General features: G+C 33.8%; 3 protein-coding genes across 5 annotated transcripts in view; 2 read left to right on the top strand and 1 right to left on the bottom strand.

Annotated features, from left to right (window-relative positions):
- LOC129806544 (tRNA-dihydrouridine(16/17) synthase [NAD(P)(+)]-like) overlaps nucleotides 1-2,922 on the top strand; it is a 30,963-nt gene extending 28,041 nt beyond the window's left edge. For both annotated transcript variants that reach the window (XM_055855210.1, XM_055855211.1), the window contains exons 2-6: nucleotides 1,173-1,440; nucleotides 1,510-1,675; nucleotides 1,736-1,931; nucleotides 1,999-2,247; nucleotides 2,305-2,922. In XM_055855210.1, the coding sequence (XP_055711185.1) occupies nucleotides 1,204-1,440; nucleotides 1,510-1,675; nucleotides 1,736-1,931; nucleotides 1,999-2,247; nucleotides 2,305-2,857 (1,401 nt within the window). In that variant the 5' untranslated portion in view covers nucleotides 1,173-1,203 and the 3' untranslated portion in view covers nucleotides 2,858-2,922. The remainder of the gene's footprint in view (nucleotides 1-1,172; nucleotides 1,441-1,509; nucleotides 1,676-1,735; nucleotides 1,932-1,998; nucleotides 2,248-2,304) is intronic.
- LOC129806555 (ribonuclease P protein subunit p30) overlaps nucleotides 1-7,319 on the top strand; it is a 35,224-nt gene extending 27,905 nt beyond the window's left edge. For both annotated transcript variants that reach the window (XM_055855232.1, XM_055855231.1), the window contains exons 2-4: nucleotides 6,168-6,364; nucleotides 6,416-6,609; nucleotides 6,679-7,319. In XM_055855232.1, coding sequence (XP_055711207.1) covers nucleotides 6,274-6,364; nucleotides 6,416-6,609; nucleotides 6,679-7,245 — 852 coding nt within the window. In that variant the 5' untranslated portion in view covers nucleotides 6,168-6,273 and the 3' untranslated portion in view covers nucleotides 7,246-7,319. The remainder of the gene's footprint in view (nucleotides 1-6,167; nucleotides 6,365-6,415; nucleotides 6,610-6,678) is intronic.
- A 4,268-nt stretch (nucleotides 7,320-11,587) lies between these two features.
- LOC129806540 (peptide transporter family 1-like) lies at nucleotides 11,588-24,468 on the bottom strand. Its single transcript, XM_055855207.1, has 4 exons — nucleotides 23,948-24,468; nucleotides 18,687-18,924; nucleotides 17,202-18,601; nucleotides 11,588-12,143 (listed from the first exon to the last, which is right to left on the bottom strand). The coding sequence occupies exons 1-4, from the start codon at nucleotides 23,969-23,971 to the stop codon at nucleotides 11,709-11,711; spliced, it is 2,097 nt and encodes a 698-aa protein (XP_055711182.1). The 5' UTR covers nucleotides 23,972-24,468; the 3' UTR covers nucleotides 11,588-11,708.
- Between the last annotated feature and the right edge of the window lie 419 nt (nucleotides 24,469-24,887).

Below are 24,887 nucleotides of genomic sequence, written 5' to 3'. Positions count from 1 at the left end.
TTGCCTTTTTCTTCTAACTTATTAAAATGAGTAAAATATATGTTGGAGTCTGTATATATCCTGATTCACTTATAGTGCTATTCCTTTGAAAAATTAAGAGGAGAAATCTTTCTCCAGAATTTTTTTTAAGCACTTGTGTCATTTTTATTAATTGCTTCTGCATTATCGACTTTTATTTGTATTGGTTTCTGTCACTACTATTTCCTCAAGTCCTTATCGTGGTAAAAAATCATCACACACTCCTAAGAAATGAATCTATGTACACTGGTAAAAATAAAAGGGTCAAATTAATCCAACTGGTAAATATGAAAGGATCCCGAGGATCCTTTGAAAGTGTCCCTGTTTTAACACTTATTTACCTCCGTATTAAACGAACAAAAACAGTTATAGTCATCTTTGGTGTTCGCTCAGATGAAAGAAATATAGTATCAGGTATCAGTAATAGACATTAATAGACACTAGTGATACTTTCAAAGGTTCAAATATGATCCATCCTTTTGAAAAGGATGGAATATAATCTAATTTGATCTAATATTTCTTCAAATTATCCAATCGAAGACATTAACACTTAAGTGTATACTTCGGGAGAGAAAGTTATAAAGAATTAACTATATACAGTGCCCGCTTCCTAATCCGGATCGCCGTAATCCGGACGAGTTCTCGACGGTTACATTTAAATTAATTTTGAGGTTATGTATGCATGTGTGTTCAGCAATGAAAATGAATTATCTTGTGATGTTTTTGTTTAATAAATGAAGTATAATAGCATAGAATTCTCTAATTGTCTTATTAATCTTCTTGAAAACTTTTATACAAATTCTTCAAAAAAATCTTGTATTATATATTCGAGACGTTGAACAAATTCAAAAAATCCATCCGGATTATGAAGCGGACATCTGTCATATTGTCTCCCAATTATCCGGATTACAAAGCGGGCACTGTATAACGCTGCTAAAAAAGAGACCTAGTTGTGTTCCACGTGCCAAATTATTAGAAATGCAATTAAGGTCATGATAGGGGCAACTTTGGGACACTTCTTTTGAAAAAATGTGCTTTTTTGTAAAGTTATAGCATGAATACTGAAATTTTTACGATAGTTATTATAGAATCACAGCTCTTATTAGCTATTTTTAGATTTAGTTCATTTTGATGATTTTTTTGAAACCCTAAAGTTTTTAGAGACGGACAGAGAGAATCAAGAGAATGAATAAGGATGAGGCAAAAGAGCGAGACTTTTACCGAGACATCCTTGGTTCACCGAAATTCGTGGTTGCCCCAATGGTTGATCAAAGTGAATTGGCATGGAGAATGTTAAGTCGTCTCCATGGAGCTCATCTCTGCTACACACCAATGATTCACAGTTGTCTCTTTGTCAATGATCCCAAATACCGCAAAGACTCCCTGCAAACTTGTACCGAAGACAAACCACTGATTGTTCAGGTATTTTCCATAGGAAAAGCATATAAAATTAATCCTGAGAAAACTTGACTAGCATTGTAAACTTTTCAGTTTTGCGGAAATGACCCTAAAGTTCTTCTTCAAGCAGGACTTTTGGTACAAGATTTATGTGATTGTGCAGCAATCGATATAAATTTAGGATGTCCTCAGGCTATTGCCCGGAAAGGTCATTATGGTGCATTTCTGCAAGATGAATGGGACCTTATATCTGACATTGGTAGTATATTTTTGTAATTATTTTGGGTAATTCAGTAAAATTTCAAGGATTATTTTTTAGTGAGTACTCTTAGCAAGAATTTACGCATTCCGGTTACGTGCAAAATAAGAATTTTTGAGGATATGCAGAAGACTATTCGCTATGCTCAAATGCTGGAACGGTCAGGATGCAAATTGTTAACAGTTCACGGAAGAACTAGGGAAATGAAGGGACCTCTGACAGGATTAGCTGATTGGAAATATGTCAAGGCGGTCAGGTATACTTTGAGAATGCTTTTCCCAATGAAAAGGAACAAATAAATATCCCTTTATTCTCTCACTCAGGGAGAATCTTAAGATTCCTGTGTTTTCAAATGGAAATATCCAGTCTCTGGAAGATGTTTTGCGATGTCTGGAAGAGACTGGTGTTCAGGGAGTAATGACAGCCGAAGGAAACCTGTACAATCCAGCTCTGTTTGAGGGAAGAATTCCTCTGACGTGGGAAATGTGTAAGGAATATTTGGATCTTGTGGAAAAATATCCTTGTCCATCTTCCTTCACAAGAGGACATCTTTTCAAAATACTTCATCATCTGTAAGTTTCCAATAAACTGAATTAAGAAATATCCCAGATAAAAATTCTTTTCTTCAGGCTAGCTCTACCATCTAATGATTCCTATCGAAGTAGAATTGCTACCGGGCAGAATCTTAGTGATTTCCGTAGGGTCGTAGAAGAGTTGCAAGAAAAGTACGAACCTGTCCATGAAGGCCTTGTGCAGTACAATCCGGAATTTCCATCAGCAGATTCAGAAAAATCGATTGAGACTTGCAATCTCAGTCTTCCCCCTTGGCTGTGCCAATCGTACATCCGAATGCCACCGGAAGAGCACAAGCAGAAACTTGAGGAAGCTCAGAGAAGAGCTGAGGATCCAAATCGTGAAAAGAGACTCTTCTACGACGTGGATGGCAATGAAATATCGCGAAAGAAGATGAAGAAGCTAAGAAGGATCAGCAGACGACCAGGAAAAGATGGAAAGATACAGCAACACGATAGATCATCGAGAAAATCTTTTGACCCTTGTATCATCTGCAAGAATCCAGTTGGATTGAGATGCACGTTTTCAATGTGCAAACCCTGCTGCAGAAATTATTTCTTTGAAAATAATAAAGAATGCGAGGGACACAAAATATTCAAAAAAAGATGATAGAGCATTAAAATTCTTGACTTAATGTTTTTTAACAATAAATAGAATTGTTAACTTATTAAAATGTTTTTTTTTTCTTTTTGGAAGAGAATCTTTTTGGGAATCTGAAGAGAAAACGAGATCATTAAAAGGTACAGTGCCCGCTCTCTAATCCGGATCGGCGCAATCCGGACGAGTTATCGACGGTTACATTTAAAATAATTTTGAGGTCATGTATGCATGTGTGTTCACCAATGAAAATGAATTATCCTATGATGTTTCTGTTTAATAAATGAAGTACAATAGCATAGAATTCTCTAATTAGGGTAAGTGTGCCAAATTCCGGTCAGCTTGCAATTTCGGCCACCTTTTTTGTTCCTCGAATTTCCATGATTTTTTAGTTTTTACGTACTCTAGAGATTATACAATGCAAAAGAATAACAAAAAATGTAGCTTTGAAAAACGAGATGACGTGAAAAAGATATTGGAAGAATTCCTGAAGGGCAAGGAACTATGAGAATGAAGGTGGTCGAAATAGGGTACCAAAGCTGTGTCTATATTTTTTTTCATTTTAAAATGTATTAAGAATGATTTTAGAGTAAATAAAGACGGTAAACTCTTTACAAGGTTCCATGCAACACTGTTTCAGAAGAAAGAATAAAAAAAAATCAATTTGTATTTAAAATATTACATTTCAAACTTGAGACTTTGACGCTTGCATGCATGTATGCCGAAATTTGGCACACTTACCCTATGTCTTTTTAATCTTCTCTAAAACTTTTATTCTAATTCTACAAAAAACCTTATATTATATTTTCGAGACGTTGAACAAATTCAAAAAAATCCATCCGGATTACGAAGCGGATATCTGTCATATTGTCTCCCAATCATCCGGATTACAAATCGATTCAGGATTCGATAATCGTAATTAGGGGAAGCTGGGGCTATAGTGATGTAGGATTTTTTCGCATATTTCTAAATGAAACTGAGCTTTAACGTAATGTAATTTAATTCTAATGGCGCTGGCACAGCTTTTCAATTTAGTGAATTTCAACCGATTGAAATTTTACCTCTTACTCTTTCAAAGTAAAATGAAAATGAAAATTGTAATTAAAATTTAAATTCCAATTTCAAATTTAAATTTCATTTGACAGAGACACCTATATCTGATTTCACTTTGAAAGAGTAAAAGGTAAATTTTCGATCGATTGAAATTCACTCAATTGAAAAGGTGTGCCAGCACCATAAAGAACATTTTTGCGGAACTAAATTAAATTAAGCTTTACTTTTCGGTTGATAACCGGTTCATTACCGATTCACAACCGATTTGCCCGGATTTATAAATCACTCAAAACATTGCACAAAATAATTTAGGATAAATATAATTGAATTTCGAATAAAAATTATTTATCGGTTATGAACCGGTTCAAAACAGATTGGAACTGATTCAGTTTTTTCGGAAATTCCAAAACCTTTCCATCTGATAATTGCGCTCTCTAGAGCCTTTTTAACCTTTGACCTTGAAAACTGTTGCACTGAGTCCCGGCATTAAGTCCTTCGGGATTATGAACCTGACGGAATTATGCACATACAATTATGCAAGTTTGCCTACCATTGGGGGTAAATTTATGAAATCATTTTTGAAATACGCCTGAATGTATACTATGCAGCGACGCGGGAAATTTGAAAACATTTTGCTATTTTTTTCAGAATAAAACTTTGATTTCTTTTATTAAAGTAAATTTCGTAAATATTCTAACCATTTATTGAAGAACTCTGGCCAAAAAGTACTGTTTGTTAATCCAGTTAAACAGTTGAATCTTTTTGTTTGAACTACTTTTACTCCCCCTGTACTTTAATTCTTTCGCGTCCCACTTTTATTCAGCAGATGAATTCATGTAAAATTGAGTTTTTCCTAATGCTTTATGATCAAATATAATAGTTCAGAGAGGAAAAAAATTTTCCATTGTGTGAAAACTCGGAAAAACCCCGGGTCATATATGACCCTGTTGTCCTCAAGGGAAGTGTACATACCATTTTCAAAATCTATATCACGGGCTTTTTAAGAGTTTTTTTTGCTTGAAGTTATTAATTTGGCCAAGACCATGGTAAACTGGATTGTCTTGATGAACACTGTACTCCTGGTGTTCAAGGAATCTTCCTGAAAATCCCTTGAACAGTCACTGTCACAATATTTTGAGTGGTATTTGGCAAAAATAAACTTATCTACATATTTATTCACACACAATACAATTGCACAATATGAGGCGCTTGCAGAATACTCTAAAATATTGCAAAATATGTTATAATTCATCAGATATAAGATGAAATGTCTAGGAGCAAGATGTCCCACCTGCATTTCACAAAGAAAAACAATGTCCCAACTACATTTCGCTATAGTTTTGGGACGAAAACACTGTTACTTTTGGGGACAATAGGGTCATATATGACCCGGAATATTCTACGCGCTTTTCTGGAAAATTGAGAGTAGTTTATTGTATAAAAATATGCAATTTACAATCTTTGGATATTCTATTTTGTGTTTCTAAACAACTTTTTGCTGAAAAAAATAAATTAATATAAAAAATTTTAAAAAAGAAAAGTCATTTCACAAAGTTCGAAATTAGTGATTTTTTATCTCAAATATTTTCTTTTCCTGAGTATCTGGAGTCTTGAGAAAATTAGCCAAGAATCTTACATCCTTCTATTATGATGTCGTGCACAAACAGATAGATTTCAATTAATGTAAATAGTCAAAAAAAATTGTTTTTTCTCCGGGTCATATATGATCCTAATGACGCGAAAGAGTTAACGAGAAATGTTCTTAAATTGAGCTAATCAGTATTGATATTTTCTGTAAGCCAAATATTTCAAAAATAGTGCTCAAAATTTTATTATTTTTTATTTAACGTAATCCTTGCTCGAATTCCTTGAAACTTTGTATGTTTAAGAAGGTTCATGAAGGCTGTCTTTAATAAAAATTTCAAGTCTGTCTCTTTTATTTGAGAAAATAGTGAATATTGAAATTTTCGTTTTGACAAATTTTGCCCCAGTCTCCCCTATATTGAGAAAAAATTGCTTCTGATAAAAATTGATGGAAGACTTTACCGAACATAACCGTTTTATGTATTTTGCATAAAAATAATGCGAAATTTATGAACTCTAAATGTTTTTTTTAGAATTTCTAGAATTTTATAATATATTAGAATTCTTCAGAAAAAGCAAAATAGCAGAAAAATATCTTTTTTATTGGAATTTTATTGAACTTCATGGATTAGGAAAAGACTTTACGCGCGCTTTTCAGCATTTTTTTCCTCTTTATGAATTGCAGAGACCTCTACAGTGGCGGGAACTTGGTATAACAGTTTTTTAGAACACCGGCCACGCTGTTTTGTTTACATTTTAGCCGGACCGGACTGATAAAAATCGCGAAGACAATGAACAATATTGGAGGATTTTCAGATTTCTGCATTCCCTACACAAGTAAACACCACGAATTAGTGGATTTACTAGAGACCCTGATAAAGCGTAAGTTATTTCTCTGTGAAACGACCATTTTCCTAATCTTCGTCTTTTCAGTTGGATACAGAAATGTTGCAATTGAACAGCAATTTGATAATACGACGTACGAGAAGAGTAAGTCCGCCAAAAGGACAGGAGATGCCTTCCCGCCTCCGGTGAATCTTGAATTCCTCGGTGACTTGAGGAATAAGATAAAAATTTACTCCCGTCTGACAATTATCTACAGTGATAATGCGGTATCGCATCATATGGTAAGATAATTATTAAAAGTGGTCAGAAGTCTGATAGTCTGGCGCATTTACGAATTTATTTACTTTCAGGGAACATCGCAGAATATCAGGAAGTACGATTTGATAGCTGGTCTTCCCATGACAGAGGCTAGTCTTCAGCACTGCTGCCAGACGTTCAACGGAGACATTATCACATTCAACACGGATGAGAAGTTCATGAAGTGCTCCCGGAAATTCTACAAATTGGCAATTCAGCGAAATATGTTCTTCGAAATTCAGTACGCTCCAGCAATTGTGGACAGATCCAAACGGAGATGTATCATAAGGAAGGCTCATGGGTACTATTCCATGGGAAAGTCAGAGAACATTATAATCTCCAGCGGAGCTACGAATGCTTTCCACTTGCGAGGACCGTACGATGTTGCCAATTTGGGGCTGATTTTTGGACTGAGCGAGGAGCAGTCTAAGAATTCCTTGAGGAACAACTGTCGGAGTGCCCTTCTGAGGGCTTCCGGAAGGAAGAATGGGTGTGTTATTGTCGTATCTAGTGGAAAGGTTGCGAGGGAGGAGTCTGATGATGACTCAGAGAGCATGGACGAGGAAATGGAAGATGCTGAGATTCCGTGCAAAAAGGCCAAATATTCTTCCAAAAATTGATCAATTTCTATTATCGAATATTCTTTTGATAATAAAATATCTCTCCACTTACCTTTTTTATCACTGAATTGGACGTCTTTTGGATTAATTTTCACGACCTTTAGAATTCAACGCCTACTTAGTCTACAACTTTTTATTTTACTTCATTGCATTTGGCATTCTGCGATTTTTCCTATATAATTCCGTCAGCAAGATAATTTTAATAAAAATAAAATTATTTTATTTCCGAAATAAAAATTATAAAAAATTAATTATTTACCTGAAAATTTTAATTTTAGAATATCTTGCAGGCTTATAGCGACATCTAACGGTGAGAAAAAAATTACGAATCATTCAAAGTTTTCTCTTAAAATAAGAGTAACGTTTTTTATGCTTTGGAATTTAATTTTAATCCGCCCTAGGGGTAAGTGGGGCTACTTTGAGCTGTGGGGTTACATTGTTATACGATTTTTTTGCCTGTTTCTAAATGAAGCTAGGCCTTACAATTATTTTATTTAGATGCACAATTGTTTTATCTATCCAAATTACATCATTTTAAAACCCAGTTTCCTTTAGAAATATGCGAAAAAATCGTATAACAATGTAGCCCCACAGCTCAAAGTAGCCCCACCTCCCCCTAAATCAGCAAAAAAAAATTAATTTTGATCAGCACGAAATTTAGGACAGGAATAATTTTATTAAAGTAAAAAAATTTATTATAGTAAAAAATTGTTTTGGTCAACAAGAATTTTATCAAAATATGTTTTAAAAATCTGTAAGAAAGTTAAAAAAGGAGAATGTGGGGCAAGATACAACAAAATGTTTTTTTTTGTAAGGTGTGTGTGTGTACTCATCAGGATTTTTCAAGAAATTACACTTGCAGTCCGTCCCAGCTTTCGAGCAATTTCGCGAACTCCAGTACCACATTTTAGGTGTGATTCCTTCTAATCGCACCTATTGTAATCCTCGGATTTTCTGAAAGTGCTCCGATTGAGCTGAAATTTACAGGGTATATGTTTTGAACATCCCTGATGCCGAAAATCATAAGCCGCCACTTTCGGGTCCGGCCGGCCGTCCGGCCGTCCGTGGTACGCAATATCTCCGGTTTGGAAAGAGATATCTTCATAATTTTTATGATAGGGGAAACCGGGGAGGTTTGAGACACTTTTTCATGTTTTGACTTTGAGACAGTATTCCAAAAAATCACGATAGTGTATTGCAATTTTATGCGGTCTATAGGATACTTCTGGGTATTGACTTTATAAAAAGTACTCGATAGAATTTGGAAAACAACTGAGTTTTCTTGGAGAAGATAAAACATTTAACTTGACGTTTTGTCCCAAACCTCCCCGATGTGGGGCAGTATGGGACGCAAAAGGGGATGTTTGGTACGCGTTTTTTCTCGCATAATTTGTATTATTGGAGCAAGTTATTTAATTTGAAATACTAGATTAAAAATATTTCTTATAGAAATACAAATGTTTGATCTTTTTTTTATACTTAGAAATTAACGGTCTAATAGTTTGTAGCAGATTGTGAACGGAAAAATAGACCTTACACTTGAATTCGGACTTTATTCGGTGTCAGTCCATTGGATGGTGAACTTCAGAATGAAGATTTGTAAAATAAGTTCAAGTGCATTGCAGCAGCAGAATTTCCCACCTGTACGTGACTTTCCCTCCATATTCGAAACCTGATGAAGAGAAGAGGACATCCATCTTCGAAACGTCGTGAAGAATTAAAGAGAAAAAGGCAAGAAAGGCCTATATTTCCGTTCACAATCTGCTTAGAAATTAATATTAATTTTATTTGTACAGTAGAGTCATTTTTTGTCAATCAGTTATTTAAAGTATTTTCTTATTATTTTTCATCTACCTTTCTTTACTTTTTTATTCTAAATATTGCAATCTTGATCATCAAATTCCTCACACGAGTAGGTTTTCTTGCAACTGTAAGTTTTGAACTCATTAACGGATCCTTGTTTGAATTTACGACAATTGCGTGTTACCTGTTTTTTTTCTTATTTCTCTGAATAAGCTCTTGTCTTGCCCTTTCTGGAAAATTTATGAGAATTGTAGAGGATATTGCTCGAGAAATTTTCGAAAAAAAAAAGTTTTTAACTAGATTGGGCAAAGATGGAATATCCTCTGAGAAGGAATTATTGATTCCCAAGACATTGATGGTTTAATTGTCCCTGTAGTTAGAGAAATCTGCTGTACTGATAAACTTTGCACAAGAGGGAGATTTCCAGTAGAAACTGGGCATTACTCTTCATTTTGACAATAAAAAATTGCATACCACCTACAATCTTGTCGAAAATCAACGTCCCATTCATCCCCTTTCAGGTGTCCCAAACATCCCCACGTGTAGTTTTGGTATTTAAAACCTTTATGTAAAAAACAAAAGCGTATAATCTCTGAAGCTTTTATAAAAATATGTTCCCAGATTACACTGCTAGCTAATGAAATAAAAAAGTTTTGATTATATATAGCTGATATAAAATACAAAGAGGAACACTGAGACGTCAAAATATACAATTTTTATCAATTTTTAAAACAGTGTTTATAGAATTAAAACTATAAAACTGAGGATATCTATTCTTTTAGTCAAGATACATCTTAGCCTACGATTGAGTAATGGTCAAATCCCGTTTATTTAAAAAAATAATGAAAAAATCGCCTTGTCCCACACTACCTCTATCCCAAATCTCCCCGGTCTCCCCTACATACTATTATCCATCTTCAGAGGTAATATGGAGGTCCACCCATGATGGTAAGGTAAGAAAACGGTGTCTTAAGACTTGTTAAGCCTTAAGTGTCAAATGGTTAGAGATAGAGACTTGGGACCTTTGCCCCTCACCCCTAATAAGTCTACCCTCGGATCATTAACATGCCCCTCACCCCACCCCCACCATGCATTTTTCGACCATTTTGAATTAGTTTTTTAAATGAGGCAACAAACTTTTGATTTCTCAAAAATGACCAACCATTGGAAAATAATTATTTTTGATATGAAATAAAATTAATTTTTTTTTGAAAAATATAAATAATATCTACGGATTACATGGAACTCATCTGCAAAAAGAAAAATTTGAAAAAGTATTTTTTTTCTATCATTTTTTTCAATTGATTTCTCAAACATGCATTATGGCGTCTTCACACTAGGGAAATTTATGTCCATATTGAAGCAAATTGCCTACGTTTGTGTAGGAAAAACTCTAAAATATGGACATATTTTTCTCTAGTATGTAGACTGTAGAGGCCATAAGAAAAACTCTTCAATATGGACATAAAATTCTCTAGTGTGTAGAGGCTATTAGGCAGCAAACTATTGACACCCACTGTATGTCAATAATATTGATTTTTAACGAATAGGTCACGGGTCACGTATGAGAACCTCAGTTTCTTGTATGATTCGAATGTGTTTTAAAATACATTGCTCATTTTCTTGCCTTATTTTACGATCATGTTTTGGTCAGAAAAAGTGTTTTTTTTTCGAACTCTCAATTTTTTTCTTAAACAATTTTTAATGGGAGTATGAAGTGTTCGAAGCCAGAGTATGTACGAAGCCTGAAAGACTCCCCTTACCTGATGAATCCAGATTCTTTTTTGATAAATTAATTATAAATTTAAATTGGGATTTTATATTTCTTGATTTTTTTTATACAAAAACATATTTGAAATTTTAACATTTCGTCGGTTAAATTTTCATTTTAAAAAAAATGCTGATTGAGAGAGAATTTGTTACTTTTTTTGCGTACCTGCTCATATTAATTTTTTAACTAATAAAAATTGTTTTTTGACGATTTTGAATAAGTTTGGTGGTAAAATTTTTAAGTAAACATTCGAGTAAATTAAATAAGTTACCTCTTAAATAGTTACAAGAATTTTCTTTCATGGGCTTTTCTTCTATACTCTGTGCCTATGGTGTAAAGTAGAAATTGAAAATTTTATGAAATTTATTCAATTTCTTCCTACGTAAATAGATAGCGACTACCACGAAATTTCAAAATTTTTACGATCTGTGGTAATTTTTCCTTGTTATGCCCTAGATACACTTACGCCTTAAGCCGAGAGACGACTTAGTGGAAAATAATGGAAATGTAGTCTCTCGGCTAATCTTCAGGTCTGTCAAGAAGGCCCTAATGGCCTCTACACACTAGAGAAATTTATGTCCATATTGAAGCAAATTCCCTACGCATCTGTAGGAAAAACTCTTCAATATGGACATAAATTTCTCTAGTGTGTAGACGCCATTAGTTTTAGAGATGATTCTAAATATATTCAGTTAAAAAATACAAAAGAATCATTCCTTGCTGATAATGAATCCCGATTGTTCCTCGTCTTTTCGATAACAACCTTAATTTTTTCTTGCAATCTTTTATAATTATTATTTATTAGTTAAACAAAATGCAAAAAATGCAATTTACAAATATATACAATAAAACCACTGAGATTTTTCATACTGAGATTCACTGGGAAGACTTAATCTTCATTGTAGGCTTTATTGGTAAAAGCTCCATTATTCGGTTTTTGCTCCATTGCAATGTTATTTTCCGCATTTTTTTCGTCTTCTTCCGCGACCTCTTCAGCATGGTCCACATATTTGAATCGCATAGCGACTAGAACAAATATTCCCATATCAATTACCATCAGGACGGCAAATTCGAAGAATTCCGCTGCTTGAGAATCGAACATCTTGAAGTGCGTCAGTGCAACGACGATAACATTGCCAATGGCCACGGTCAGGAGCCAACAAGCCTGCAGGACGGATTTCATGCTAACTGGAGCTTGGGAGTAGGAAAATTCCAGGCCAGTCACGGAAAACATTACTTCGCCGGCTGTCATTATCACGTACTGTGGTACCTGCCAGAGCATGTGGACGGAATTTGCAGGAGACAGGATGTGCTCTTTCATAGTCTATTTATAAAAAAATAGAGACAATTATTATTAAAGTTGATAAAAAGAAACGGTCATTTAAATCAAATTTATTCAGTCTTTCTAAACATATTACCTAAAAAATCGCCATTTTGACTTTCTGAAGGAAAAAGTTTAACTATACTTTGAAGGGTCTATTTTTCAATCAATTTGGTTAAATTTGGATTTTTTTGAAAGGTCTTGAAATTAATAAAATATTTGTATTTATATTTTGTTAATTATTCGTTTACTTATTACTCATTTTGAGTGATTAATAAATCCGTTCAAATCGGTTGTAAACTGGTAACTAACCGATAAGTAATTTTTGTCCGAAAATCAATTTTATTACTCTTAATTATTTTGTGGCATTTTCCAGGTGATTTACAAATCGGTTTAAATTTAAATCGGTTGAGAACCGGTAAACGGTAAATGATGCGAAAGTACTTTTGAGGGATAGCATCTAAATCACGAGTTCAAGCACTTCGCAAGGTCTAGGGCGATTTGCCACTCCTTTTTTGAGGTAATAAGGATTTCCGGGAATTGGTAAGAGCCTCCCTTGCTTTATTCTGAAAACCCCTTTGTAGGTTTTTCTTAAAACTCAAGCAAGCCTATCAATTGTCTACAATTTTTAATTAAATCATGCAGGACTGTTTTTCAAGATCAAAGATTTTAAGGGCTATTGTGGGTATAATTCTGTACCGATTTGGGCAAGTTTGATGTCAATGGAAAGGTCTTGAAATTTTCTAACACGTCTGACTCTGTAATAAATCGGTAATAAACCTATTATGGACTATTTTTTACAAGACCAGAGAGGTAATTCACGATCCTAACCAGAGAGGTAATTCAAGAACGTAACCAGATAAGTTTTCGACTGGTTTACTGGTTAATATATTTTATAAAAATAATATTGTCTCACTGCTTACAAGATGGGAAAGTGTCTCGGATTAATATAAAATGGAGTATTGTACGAGATAATTGGTTTTAGTCATAGCTAAATTTCCGATTAACCAATCAATCGACAACCGAAATACACAGTAACCAGTAACTAGTTGGGTCTGGTTATTTTCAAGAATTTGACCCCAAGCTTGAAGTGCAATAGATTCCCAATTTGCAAAATCGAATTCACACTTATACTTCGAATTGCAAGCACTTCGTCGTTTTTATTAATGTTTTATGATCAATTAATTTAAATAAAGTTCCATTAAAAAAGTTGGAAGAAAATTAATATTTTAAAAGGAACATTTTAGAGGCAAAATTGATATTTTTCATTTGCCTTTCAGTGAAATGTTCTTTGAAATTTTCATAAGTTAATATCCTGCTTTTTTATTTGTCTCTGTCAATATTCATTATTTAAAAAAAAATACAATAAAAACCATTTTCCTACCAATTAACCAGTGCGAATTAGTTGATAAACGAACTTCAAATAAGAAGTTAAGTTCCAATGCAGTAAACCTGATGAATTCACTTTTATGACAAGTGATAATGAAGCCGCCATAAACTAACTGATAAAAAAGTTGACAGAACGCTTATCTCAAGTCTTTAAGAAATGCAATTATCATTTCGAAAGCAAAAAAGATGCAAATTCATTAACTCTTTCGCATTCTTTGGGACTTTGGGTACTTAAGGGAAGATATGGATCAGGGGGTGAATAAGTGGCTCTCAGAGTGAACCGTGAGCGGCGATCGGCAAAATCAAGCACCTGGCAAGATGACCTTTTTATATAGAGCTATTTCAAGCCAATTACCTAAATTGATCTCGGACTCAGCTCACAGTGCACCAAGGAAAAAATGTATTTAAAAATTTAGTAAATTTATCCCTCCATACGGAAAGGTATCTTATAATACGGAAAAACTTCTCACTTTTTAGATATTTAGCGTAACGGTCGCAAGTACAAAAAAATCCCATATAAATTTAAGTGGGAGTATGAGAAAGTGGCTTCAAATTTAAGGAAACTGCTAGGGGCTAGGGCAAAATAGTGCCGATCTGGAGCTAAAAATAGGCAGATCGGCACAATTTGTCCAGAGATCGGCAGATTTAAATGACAGTTCGCTGTTATGAAAAGTGTTTAAAACGAACTCATGTAAAATCCGAAATTTCTTACAAACATCCTCGTAGCGAATTACAAAATTTATTAAGCTTGCAGATTTACTTTTTCATGTCAGCGAATTCCAAAAATCCGAAACAAGAGTGTTTTTCTGCAGATGCTGTTCCTGGTGGAATCCAACCCTTCCTTTTAGAGGAACATTTCCTCTGATTTTTCTCTAGAAATTACCGGAAGTTATTGCATCTTTGTATTCCTGAAGTTGATCTTTGGCATCTCTATTGACTTTCCGGAATGCGCGAACATAACCTTAAAACTTTGTCTTTACTTTCATCGACAAATTTTGTGATATTCACAGTTTAATGTGGGGAAAAATTGTTTTTTTTTAGTAATTAAAACAGGGGTGTGCAGGAACCTTTGTAACCGAATAAACGTCAAAATAAGTTTGTTCATGTACCGTTTTGACCATTGACGAACAGGCCCCGTCAAATAATATCTGCAGATATCTTTAAGATTTCTGTAGAGAAAATCTACACCTCTACAGAATATCTGCAGATAAATTCTGTAGATATTCTTACGAATTTTATTTGGGCTTGGGACAAAATTCGTCAGAAAATTTCGGCAGATTTTCTGACGAATCTCTTGACGGATTTCTGTAGATATTCTGTAGATTTTTTCTACATTCCAGACTTTCCAGACAAGATGTGTCAGAAGAGATGGAAAAATTTTTCACTGAAGTTTGCAAAATTCTATAGAGTTATTCTTAGTGATATCACGGTGTTTATATAAAATAAAGAATTCTGCGACGCCATGTTACAAGTAGAGAAAAGTGAAGTGAAAACTTTAAACAGAGTGTCGACCAAAATTTCGTGTTTTTGTATCATTCGATTGGCGATTTTTAAGAAATTAGTATTTTTGCTCGCAGTTTTTTTACTTATCTAAAATGTGTACTCGGTAATGCTTGTTAAGCAGAGCATACAATTTTCTTTATAACTTCTACAGTTTCTTCATAAATCAACAATATTTTTGTGAAGTAATGGAGGTTATGCAGATTTTCTAGGGAGAAATTCTGCCGAGAATCTGCAGATTTTCTCTGAATGTACTAGAATATACCGTTAAAATTCAAAAAACCTCAGAGTAAAATCGGCAGGTAGAGCAATGATTTGACGGGGCTTGCGGAATCTTTGTTTTTTCCATTTTGTTTTTTACACTTTTGTTTTTCCCAGTTTGTCTTTGGAATCTTTGTCTTCGGTAATTTTTGTTTTTTGGCAACTTTGTCTTTGGAAATTTTGATTTTCATATATTTTAAACAAGTACATTGGCGGCCATAATAATAGAATCAGCTCCGCAAAGACCACTATTTTACCATAAGCATTTTTGTTTATTCCAATTTGTTGAAATAATTTTGACATAGAAATGTTCAAATAATTACCCTACGTCAAATAAGTTTCGGCCGCTAGAGGTCTCTATTTTTCATAGAATACATCAATAGTGAAATTTGGTTTCAACAACACAATAGGAGCACTTTTATTTAAATTAAAGAATGTGATCTATAAATCAAATAAGTTTAAATAAAGCCATATTTAGAAACCATAAATGACAGTTTTACAATTTTTTTTGGCCGAATTGAATTTCACTATTGATGTATTCTGTGTAAAATAGAGACCTTTAGCGGACAAAACAACCCTTATTCTACGATTCTAATGAATTGAAGATTTCTACTTTAGAATTATATCAAGAAATTGGTAAAAATACAAAATTTGAAAAAAAATATAAGCTTTGCAAAATGATTCTATTATTTTGATCGTCATTGTATATTTTATTAAATAAAATAATGATATTACAATGGTGTTTTCTTTGAAGTTTTTAGTTTCGTCCTTCAGGGCAAAGGGAAGTTTTCTGTTTTTGAGAGGTTTTTAGATTCGTCCTTTGGGGCAAAGGGACATTTTCTGTATTTTGGGAAGTTTTTGGTTTCGTCCTTTGGGGCATAGGGAAATTCTCTGTGTTTTGGGAGGTTTCTAGTTTCGTCCTTTGGGGCAAAGGGAAATTTTCTGTGTCTTGTAAAGATTTTAGCTTCGTCCTTTGGGGCAAAGGGAAATTTTCTGTTTTTGGCAGGTTTCTAGTTTCGTCCTTTTGGCAAAGGGAAATTTTCTGTGTTTTGGGAAGTTTTTAGCTTCGTCCTTTGGGGCAAAGGGAAATTTTCTGTGTTTTGGGAAGTTTTTAGTTTCGTCCTTTGGGACGAAAGGAAATTTTCTGTTTTAGGGAGGTTTTTAGTTTCGTCCTTTGGGGCGAAGGGAAGTTTCTGAAAAGGAAATTTTTTGGAAAGTTATAAAATATACTTGTGCAAAATGTTTTAAAGATAAAATTTCCAAAGACAAAGTTTCCAAAAAACAAAAATTACCCAAGACAAAGATTCCAAAGACAAACTGGGAAAAACAAAAGTGTAAAAAACAAAATGAAAAAATACGAAGATTCCCGATCCCGACGAACAAGTTTCATTTGACATTTGTTCGGTTTTAAACGGTTCTTGCACACCTTTGAATTAAAAATCAAATTTGAAGTCATGAGATCGGTACGAAATTGACAGATCGGCATGAGATCGGCTTGAGGTTAGCAGACTGACATGAGATCGGCAGATCTGCACCATTTTTGGAAGAAATCGAAATATTTTTTCTTGGAATACTTAAAACCGATAAAAACTGGGGTGGAATGATAACTTTTCGACACTATCGAATCGATAGTATCGATAAATCTATATCTGTTACATTAAGTGAATGTGGACTTTTAACGCATTGTCGGGCTATTCATTCTGAGATTCTTAAAAGAATGAGACTGTTGATAAACATCTATATTAGTTTCAGGAAGTGCAGCTATCGTTTAAATTTTTCAGTATCGACAGTCGATAGTATCGAAAAGAAGTTATCATGTCACTCCTGATTCTTGTGAATGATGATTACGAATAAAAGGGATGTCCAAATGTAGGATAATTTTTTTGCAGTTGGGGCTGAGGTACTACTTACAATATTTCCCGTATCATCCTTGGATAAGGCGTAGCTGTAAACACCTCCTGTTCCAACGCTTATAGTTCCAATTGTTTCATTAGCATTTTTAAAAACACTCCATTCACCATGATGCACTGTGAATCGTTTCATATTTTCAATTATGATATCCTCAGAGGAATCCTGATTAATGAGATGGAGGGTATCCTCGAAATTTGTGAGGAATCTCAGCAGAGGTAATCCTGTTTTTGATTTACTCGGGGAATCTTCAAATTCCACAAAACTCAATTCATTCTGCTTCATTGCTAAACTCAGTCCTACAACTTCCTTATCCATTGGAGTGACCATTAGGCTAGCTGAAGATGGACATTTTGGAGATGCTTCTGCCTCATTTAGTTGGGCTTGTATTTTCCAGGATGTTAGATTAACTGGGAGGCTTATTTGATCACTCAAGTAGACGTCTTGGTGGTTAACTACTATCCCTGAGAGTTTATCAGGAAGATCAAATTTGTACTGACAGGGCATTGGATTGTAAATGCGCAATTGAGTATGTCCGGTTGTTGGTGGGGCCGGATAGATGGCTTCGAGCTTGAGTTCGATAAATCCAGAAATGGCAAAGGCAACAGCTGCCAGAAGTCCGCCAAAAGTGAGCTTTTGGAGGGGTCTTCGGATGCCAATCTTGGACAAAATCGGATAGACTGCAGTTTCGAAAAGGGGAATAAATGCTAGGATCAGGAGAGGATTGATGACTTGCATTTGATCGGGTTTGATGGTGATACCACCAATCCTGCCATCCATCCTTGTTGCTTGGAAGGTCCATCGGGAGCTCTGTTGATCGAATAGGGCCCAGAAGAATGGCAGTGGCAGGTACAGGACGAGGATCCTCAGCAAAATCTTCACATCCTTCACCAGTGTTTTCCCGTATTTTGGCTCTGAATATTCCAACCAGTGGGATCTAGGATTGATCCTCTTCTCCTTTGATCTCGACACAATGGCATTTCCGATGCATTTCCACACTAAAACTACCATATTCCCCGTTGGCTTTGTGATCTTGTAGAGAGATTTTCCCGCAACGAAAATCACAATGGAAATGATCATTAGGATGGCAGGTACACCAAAGGCCAGGGAATAGCAGTCATACTGGCCAAAACAGTGAACATCTTCCCTCAAAGTTGGCGTTAGGAGGGTTGATAGGAAAGATCCAGCATTGATCGTAAAGTAGAAGAGTGAGAAGAATTTAGCCAAAGTTGCTGCTTGTTCGGGTAATTTGAATTGATCTCCACCAAATGATGCTACACACGGTTTTATACCGCCCGTTCCAATGGCTATCAGTAACATTCCCAGAATTGTCATCTCCCGGACCGGCAAATTGAGCGGTGGTATTGCTCCCAAGGATATAACGACACTACCAATAGCATACACTTAAATTTAAAAATTACCAAATTAATTTTCAATACATTAATTTACTAAAATAAAAAAAAAGGAAAAACATAAAAAGATCCTCACCTATTGATAAAATAAATATCGTTTTGTACTTTCCGAGCCAACTATCCGCTATAATGGCACCAAACACTGGAAAAAAGTACACCAAGCTGACGAAAATGTGAAAAATTTCTGTTGAATTATCATCGGTGTAGTCCAATTTGGTTCTCATATAGAGAACAAGAATGGTCTTCATGCCATAGAAAGTGGCTCTTTCGGCAAATTCATTCAGAAGGATGAAGATCACACTTGTGGGAAAGTTCTGCAAAATAAGAATTTAGAATTAATTTCAATACAAAAATTAATATCTTTGTCAATTATCGCAATGACCTCTAAAAGACAGAAAATATAATTTACCAAATAAACAGAAAGAAATCCCATTCTTTGATACAAAATTGCCTTTTGCTTAAGATTCCAGTTTATTTGCAAAATTTTCTTTTTTTTTTTTTAATGTAGCCTCTGATTTGATAAAAAAAAATATTTAATTCAATTTAAAAGGCATTTAAATGCTGTTTAATGGACTTTATTACAAATTTCAATAAATATTTTAGGGCAACCTCGTGATGGATTATTCTGTGAACAAGTCCATAAAAACATTGATTAATAGCAGTTAAATGAGATTGATGGACGTTTAATTTGCCAGGTAAGGTCTTTGAAAGAGGAGCACATTCACACTTATTGTTATATTTTTCTAATGTCGGTTCAATAACAAAGTCTCTCTTCGTAAAAGAGAACATGAAAAATAGCATTTGGATTGATTCTAAAGACCTAATCATAAGTAATCTACACGTTTTTGTCGATTTTAGAAATAACTTAACGCTTAAGGTATCTACACATTGGAGGTGATTTCATAAAGAATTATTTCAAAAGTTCTTGAAAGAAAAATTTCTATTTTTGAAGGAATTTTTGAACAAAAATTCCTCCACATTGGGCTTATTTTCCATCAAAATTTTTTGAGAGATTGTTATCCTTCCCCAGGTTCTTTGATCTTGTAAATATTTTTCATGAAAATTTGTTGTTTCGTTGTTGAAAAAAGCGAGAAAAGTATTTGTGAAAGTTTCTTGGGATATTTCTTGGGATGGTATTCAATGAATTTATGTGGAAAATTTTCCAAAAATCGTTTTTCTGGAGATGTCGTTCCTGGCAAAATCCAATTGTCGGAAGTTAGTGCATCAGTGTATTCTTTAGGAATACATAGTTGCAACGATTTCCGTCAATATCTAGAAAAAAATCAGAGGAAATATTCCTTTAAAGATAGATCGGATACCACCAGGAACGACGTCAACAAAAAAAACACTGTTCTTTTGCATTTTTTGGAAAATTTGCTACAAAAATTCACCAAATAGGGGAGACTGGGGCAAAACCTGTCAAAACGCATATTTAATTATTTCACGAGCTCTGAGAAAACTTAAACGTTTTATAATGAGCATATTCTTATAGGAAATTTACTGCTCTACAACATTGCAAAAGACTATTTTCCTCTATCTCGAAAGAAATGTGATTTTCGAATCATTTTCGAAAAATCGATTTTGTGGAGATTCTCAAAATTGCTGGGGCAAATTTTGTCAGTCTTCGGATAATTTGTGACGTTTTACTCTCGCAAACGTTAAAAATTTCAAATAGACATATTTTTATGGGAAATTTATTCCTCTACAACTTTGTCGGAGATAATTTTTCTCTATTTTAACGAGAAATTTGCTTAAATTGAGCTAATCAGTATTGATAATTTCTGTAAGACAAATATTCCAAAAATAGGGCTCACAATTTCATTATTTTTATTTTGCATAATCCTTCCTCGAATCCCTTGAAACTTTGTAAGTTTAAGAAGGTTCATGAAGGCTATCTAAAATAAAAATTTCAAGCCTCAGTCTCTTTTATTTTAGAAAATAGTGTATATTGAAATATTCGTTTTGACAAATTTATCCCCAGTCTCCCCTACTTTCCCGGGGAACTTCACTAAACGTTTTTCTCACTTTTTCCAGAAGAAAACAACAAATTTTCATGAAAAACAGTCTTAAATCGTAATGGTTTCCTTCAAGAATTCTGTCAAAAATGACTTTGATGATTTCTTTCAAAAACTTTTGATGGAAATTTCCTTGAATTGGATGTGAGTTTTGAAGGAAATTGCCTACACATTAAACAAGTTTTCTTCAAAAACCCATCTTTTTGTCAAAAATTCATACCACTGCGTAGGCAAATTTTTTGATGAACACTTTTTGAAGCTCATTTTTGACAGAAATTTCTCATAATGTGTAGACACCTTTATCTAAAATTAAGAGGTTTGTGCAAGGACATGGCCAGGATTAGGGGGAAGTAGGGCATTTTTGAAATATAGTACTTTTAAAATGGTTTTTTTTTTACCTATTTTTAAATAGAACTGGACCTTATCGTGATGTAATTTAGTTTGGTAAACCGATTGTGAAGTTAAATTACATTACAGTCATATATTAAGTCTTTCAATCCGTTTTCACTTAAGCCGGAACTCCCTATATGTATCACGGTAATTCCATTTAAAAATCCGGTTTCATTTAAAAATATGAGAAAAAACTAGCATCCCATTTCAAAGGCGCTCCACTTTCCCTCTAATCCATTTCCTCATCTCGATTTTTTTCCGATCTGCATTTAAATTGCATTATTGCATTTTGTTAAAGTAATAAATAATAATGGACACTCAATGGGTCAAGTGGTAGAGCACTCGCTCTATGATGCAAGTGCCCCGGGTTCGAATCCCCTTTAGATCACCAGGAATTTTTCTGGCGTTAAAGGTGTTCGGCTTGCATCCAGTGAGCTTCACTGCACTTGATTCCACGGGCATGGGACTGACAACCTCATCCCGTTCAAGAAAAAATAATAATGCATGTCTAGAAATCCCTTTGTGGGAAGGCCTTGTTCCTTCATGGAATGTTGTGCCAGCATTATTATTATTATTATTATTATTACTCTTACTAGTTATACATTTGGAAAAAAAAATTTTTCAATACTAATAAAATCGATTTTAAAAAATAATGCAACATTTCATCGATCAAAAGTTTGTTACGGTGTACGAACCAATGAAGATAGCGGCCAACTAAAAAAGGGATACTAAAAGTAGAATAATTAAGTAGTATTTTTTTTTGATTTAGGTAGATTCGTAAATCATATAAATAAGGTATAATTCCTTATATTGTGTCACTGAAATTCTAGTATAAAATCATAAGAATTTGAGAAATGACTGATTTTTTATTAAGACTCCGATACAGTCATTCAATAAATTAGATGAATAATTAGGATAAGTGTGCCAAATTCCGGCCACCTTTTTTGTTCCTTAAATTTCCATGAATTTTTAGTTTTTACTTACCCTAAAGATTATACAATGCAAAAGAATAGCAAAAAATGTAGCTTCGACAAGCGAGATGACGCGAAAAAGATATTGGAAAAATTTACGAATGGCAAGGAACTATGAGAATGAAGGTGGCCGAAATAGGGCATCAAAGCTATGTCTACATTTTTATTCATTTTAAAATGTATTAAGAATGATTTTAGAGTAAATAAAGATAATAAACTGTCAAAAAAATCAATTTGTATTAAAAATATTACATTTCAAACTTGAGACTGAAATTTGGCACAAAATGCCGAAATTTGGCACACTGACCCTATATTTTCTTAAAAATTCGACGAAAAACTTTATATAGAAGATTACATATGAACAAACGCAATATATTTTACATTAGATAATTGGCAAAATCGGCAAAACGTAGTTATTAATTTTTAAATATTCATTTTATCTTGGTGGTCGATATCTACTGCAAGCAGGCCGATACAAGGTGCATGGTCGATATATACTTCTCTTACCTTATTTTATATTTTTACAAGCTACCCGAGCGCCCCCGAAATTTCTAATTAGCGCGGTTTTATAGGAAATTTACCACATTTTGTTTTGTGACTTTTTGCCCCAGTCTCCCCTAGTATTTCTTTCTTGTTTTATTATTATCATTATTTTTTTTAATGAGAGTTATTTATTGCGAAAATTTTAGTTCTCTGGATGTTTGTTTTGGCACACACAATCTGAAACTTTGCACTAGTTTTGCACTGGAGGCTGCTTTTCAACGCTAAGACGGCGGTAGACGTCAAAGGTGAATTTCTTACAAAAGTGATTTTGATGTATTCTAAAGTCTTTATCTTGGAAATAAAATTGTCTATCTAACTAACAAGTTCTGTGTTAAAATGTTGCAATGATATGATCATACCGATATACGACTATTAAATGGAACGCGCTTTACCTGCAACTCTCTCGATTGAACTTTTGGTTTAAGTGTTATTATATTTATGCCATTTATGCCCATAAAATGATACCGATCGTAAATAACGCACACGATACAGTTGTAAAATTTGCAGAAATGACACCAAGCCACTGGTTTCTTGGACATTTTAAAATTTGTAAAATCAGCACAGTGTCGTAATGACACAGTAAAATATATCTTTCTTTGGAGTAAACGAAAGTGAAAAACAATAATATGGAGAGAAAGAGAGATAACCGTGTGGGAAGATGACTCGAAAGTCCATTGACAACATTGCAAAATTTTTAAAGTTGTTGTTTTTATTTGGAAATGTCTCGTTTTTATGTGTCAGTCGTATTCGGTATGATGGATACGCAAATTTGCCAATGAATGACCAATTTTATTTCATGAAATTGCTCAGCTGTATCAAGAAAAGGTAAGACTTGAAGTTTTTTCTGTTATTTGTACAGGGTTCTTAACAGAAGTCACATTTACTAAGACGGATCCAAAAGTTAATATACTTTGCATGAATCTTAAAAGGTCATTTTTAAATAAATATTCTTACGATCTTGCAAAATAGTAAAGTAATGTGAATAGAATATAAAATTCTTTTGTTTAGAAGTTTATCAGAAGAGCGATAAGAGCTAATTAGTATGCAGTAAATAGATAATGCAGTTTTGCAAAACTTATATGACCTAATATAATTACTCTTAGCACATGCTTATTACTTAGCTATCGAGCTTTATTTTAAAGTACGTCAACGGAGGAATGAAAATAATAATTTTAAACACTCCAAAGTACAACTTTAAAAAGAAACAAATGCACATATTTTATGTCAAGGTTCTCGAGAAAATTTTTATTTGAAATGCACAGAGCGTAACCTTTATCTAAAAAAGCATAATTTTCGGTAGTCTCTCACATTTATCATAATAATATATTTTATGTGAAAATTCCTTGAAGATATAGCACAAATTCTACAACAGTATCACAATTTATTTGTTATTTTAGCAAATATCAATAAAAAATTACCATCAGTCCATTGTTTTGTGCCATTTTTTCTGCTACTTTATACTGCACAATAACATTTATCGGTAAATGGAGAAATTTTAACACTTAATATAATCGCAAAAGATACACGTAGGAACTTCTATTTTCACTTTTTTCTTCTGAATCTCAGAAAAAATCACTGTAATTTCACTTTGAACCATATGCAACTATTTATCATGCTTTTTCTACAAACTACAGAACTGGGTTTCCGTGTGAGAAGAATAAATAAATTTATATAAGTTTCAATATAAGTTTAGATCCGTAGCAAAGTTGTACAATTAAACCGTATGAGAGATATTTTCTCTCACTCTTTTCGACACGTTTCAACAAAATAATTGAAGATTTCCGATCCGATGCCAATGGCATACATACACTGACTGATTTGCGAGCTCGCGGCGTTATTCCAAGCACTTCATGACTCTTCCCCGGAGAACAACTTTTTAAACTTTTACAAAATTATGGGAGTGAGAGAGAGATGGGTGGCATTAAAATAATTTATAATGGAAAATCAGAATTATAGCAGTGACGAAATTTTCTGTGCATTTAAATTAAGTTGTTTGGTTAATCATGCACAATATATCACACAGAATTGTTGTATAAATTCTGGATTTTCTTTTAATATCAACGATGTCATTAGAATTTCAACACAGTCTCATTTAAAAACAAAAATAAACAGGTGGTTGCGGTTGATGTGTTAAACCAATACGATAATTCGAAATCGTTTAATACTCGTAATTTAAAATTGGGCATTTCTGTTTGTAAAAGACGCTTTTGAGTCTTTTAAAAGTAAGAGGAATTTTCTCTTTGCGTGGGAGTGTAAAGGCGGCTCTATACTTGAAATTATTATGGACATGTTGAAAATAATTTTACAGTAGAGTCTCGCTATAGGCCATCGCTCTATAGTCCACAATTTATCGACCGT

This window comes from Phlebotomus papatasi, chromosome 3, assembly GCF_024763615.1.
Source record: "Phlebotomus papatasi isolate M1 chromosome 3, Ppap_2.1, whole genome shotgun sequence".
NCBI classification, from domain to species: domain Eukaryota; kingdom Metazoa; phylum Arthropoda; class Insecta; order Diptera; family Psychodidae; genus Phlebotomus; species Phlebotomus papatasi.
The sequence above is the reverse complement of the archived record's forward strand: the minus strand, read 5'-3'. Positions and strand labels throughout refer to the sequence as shown.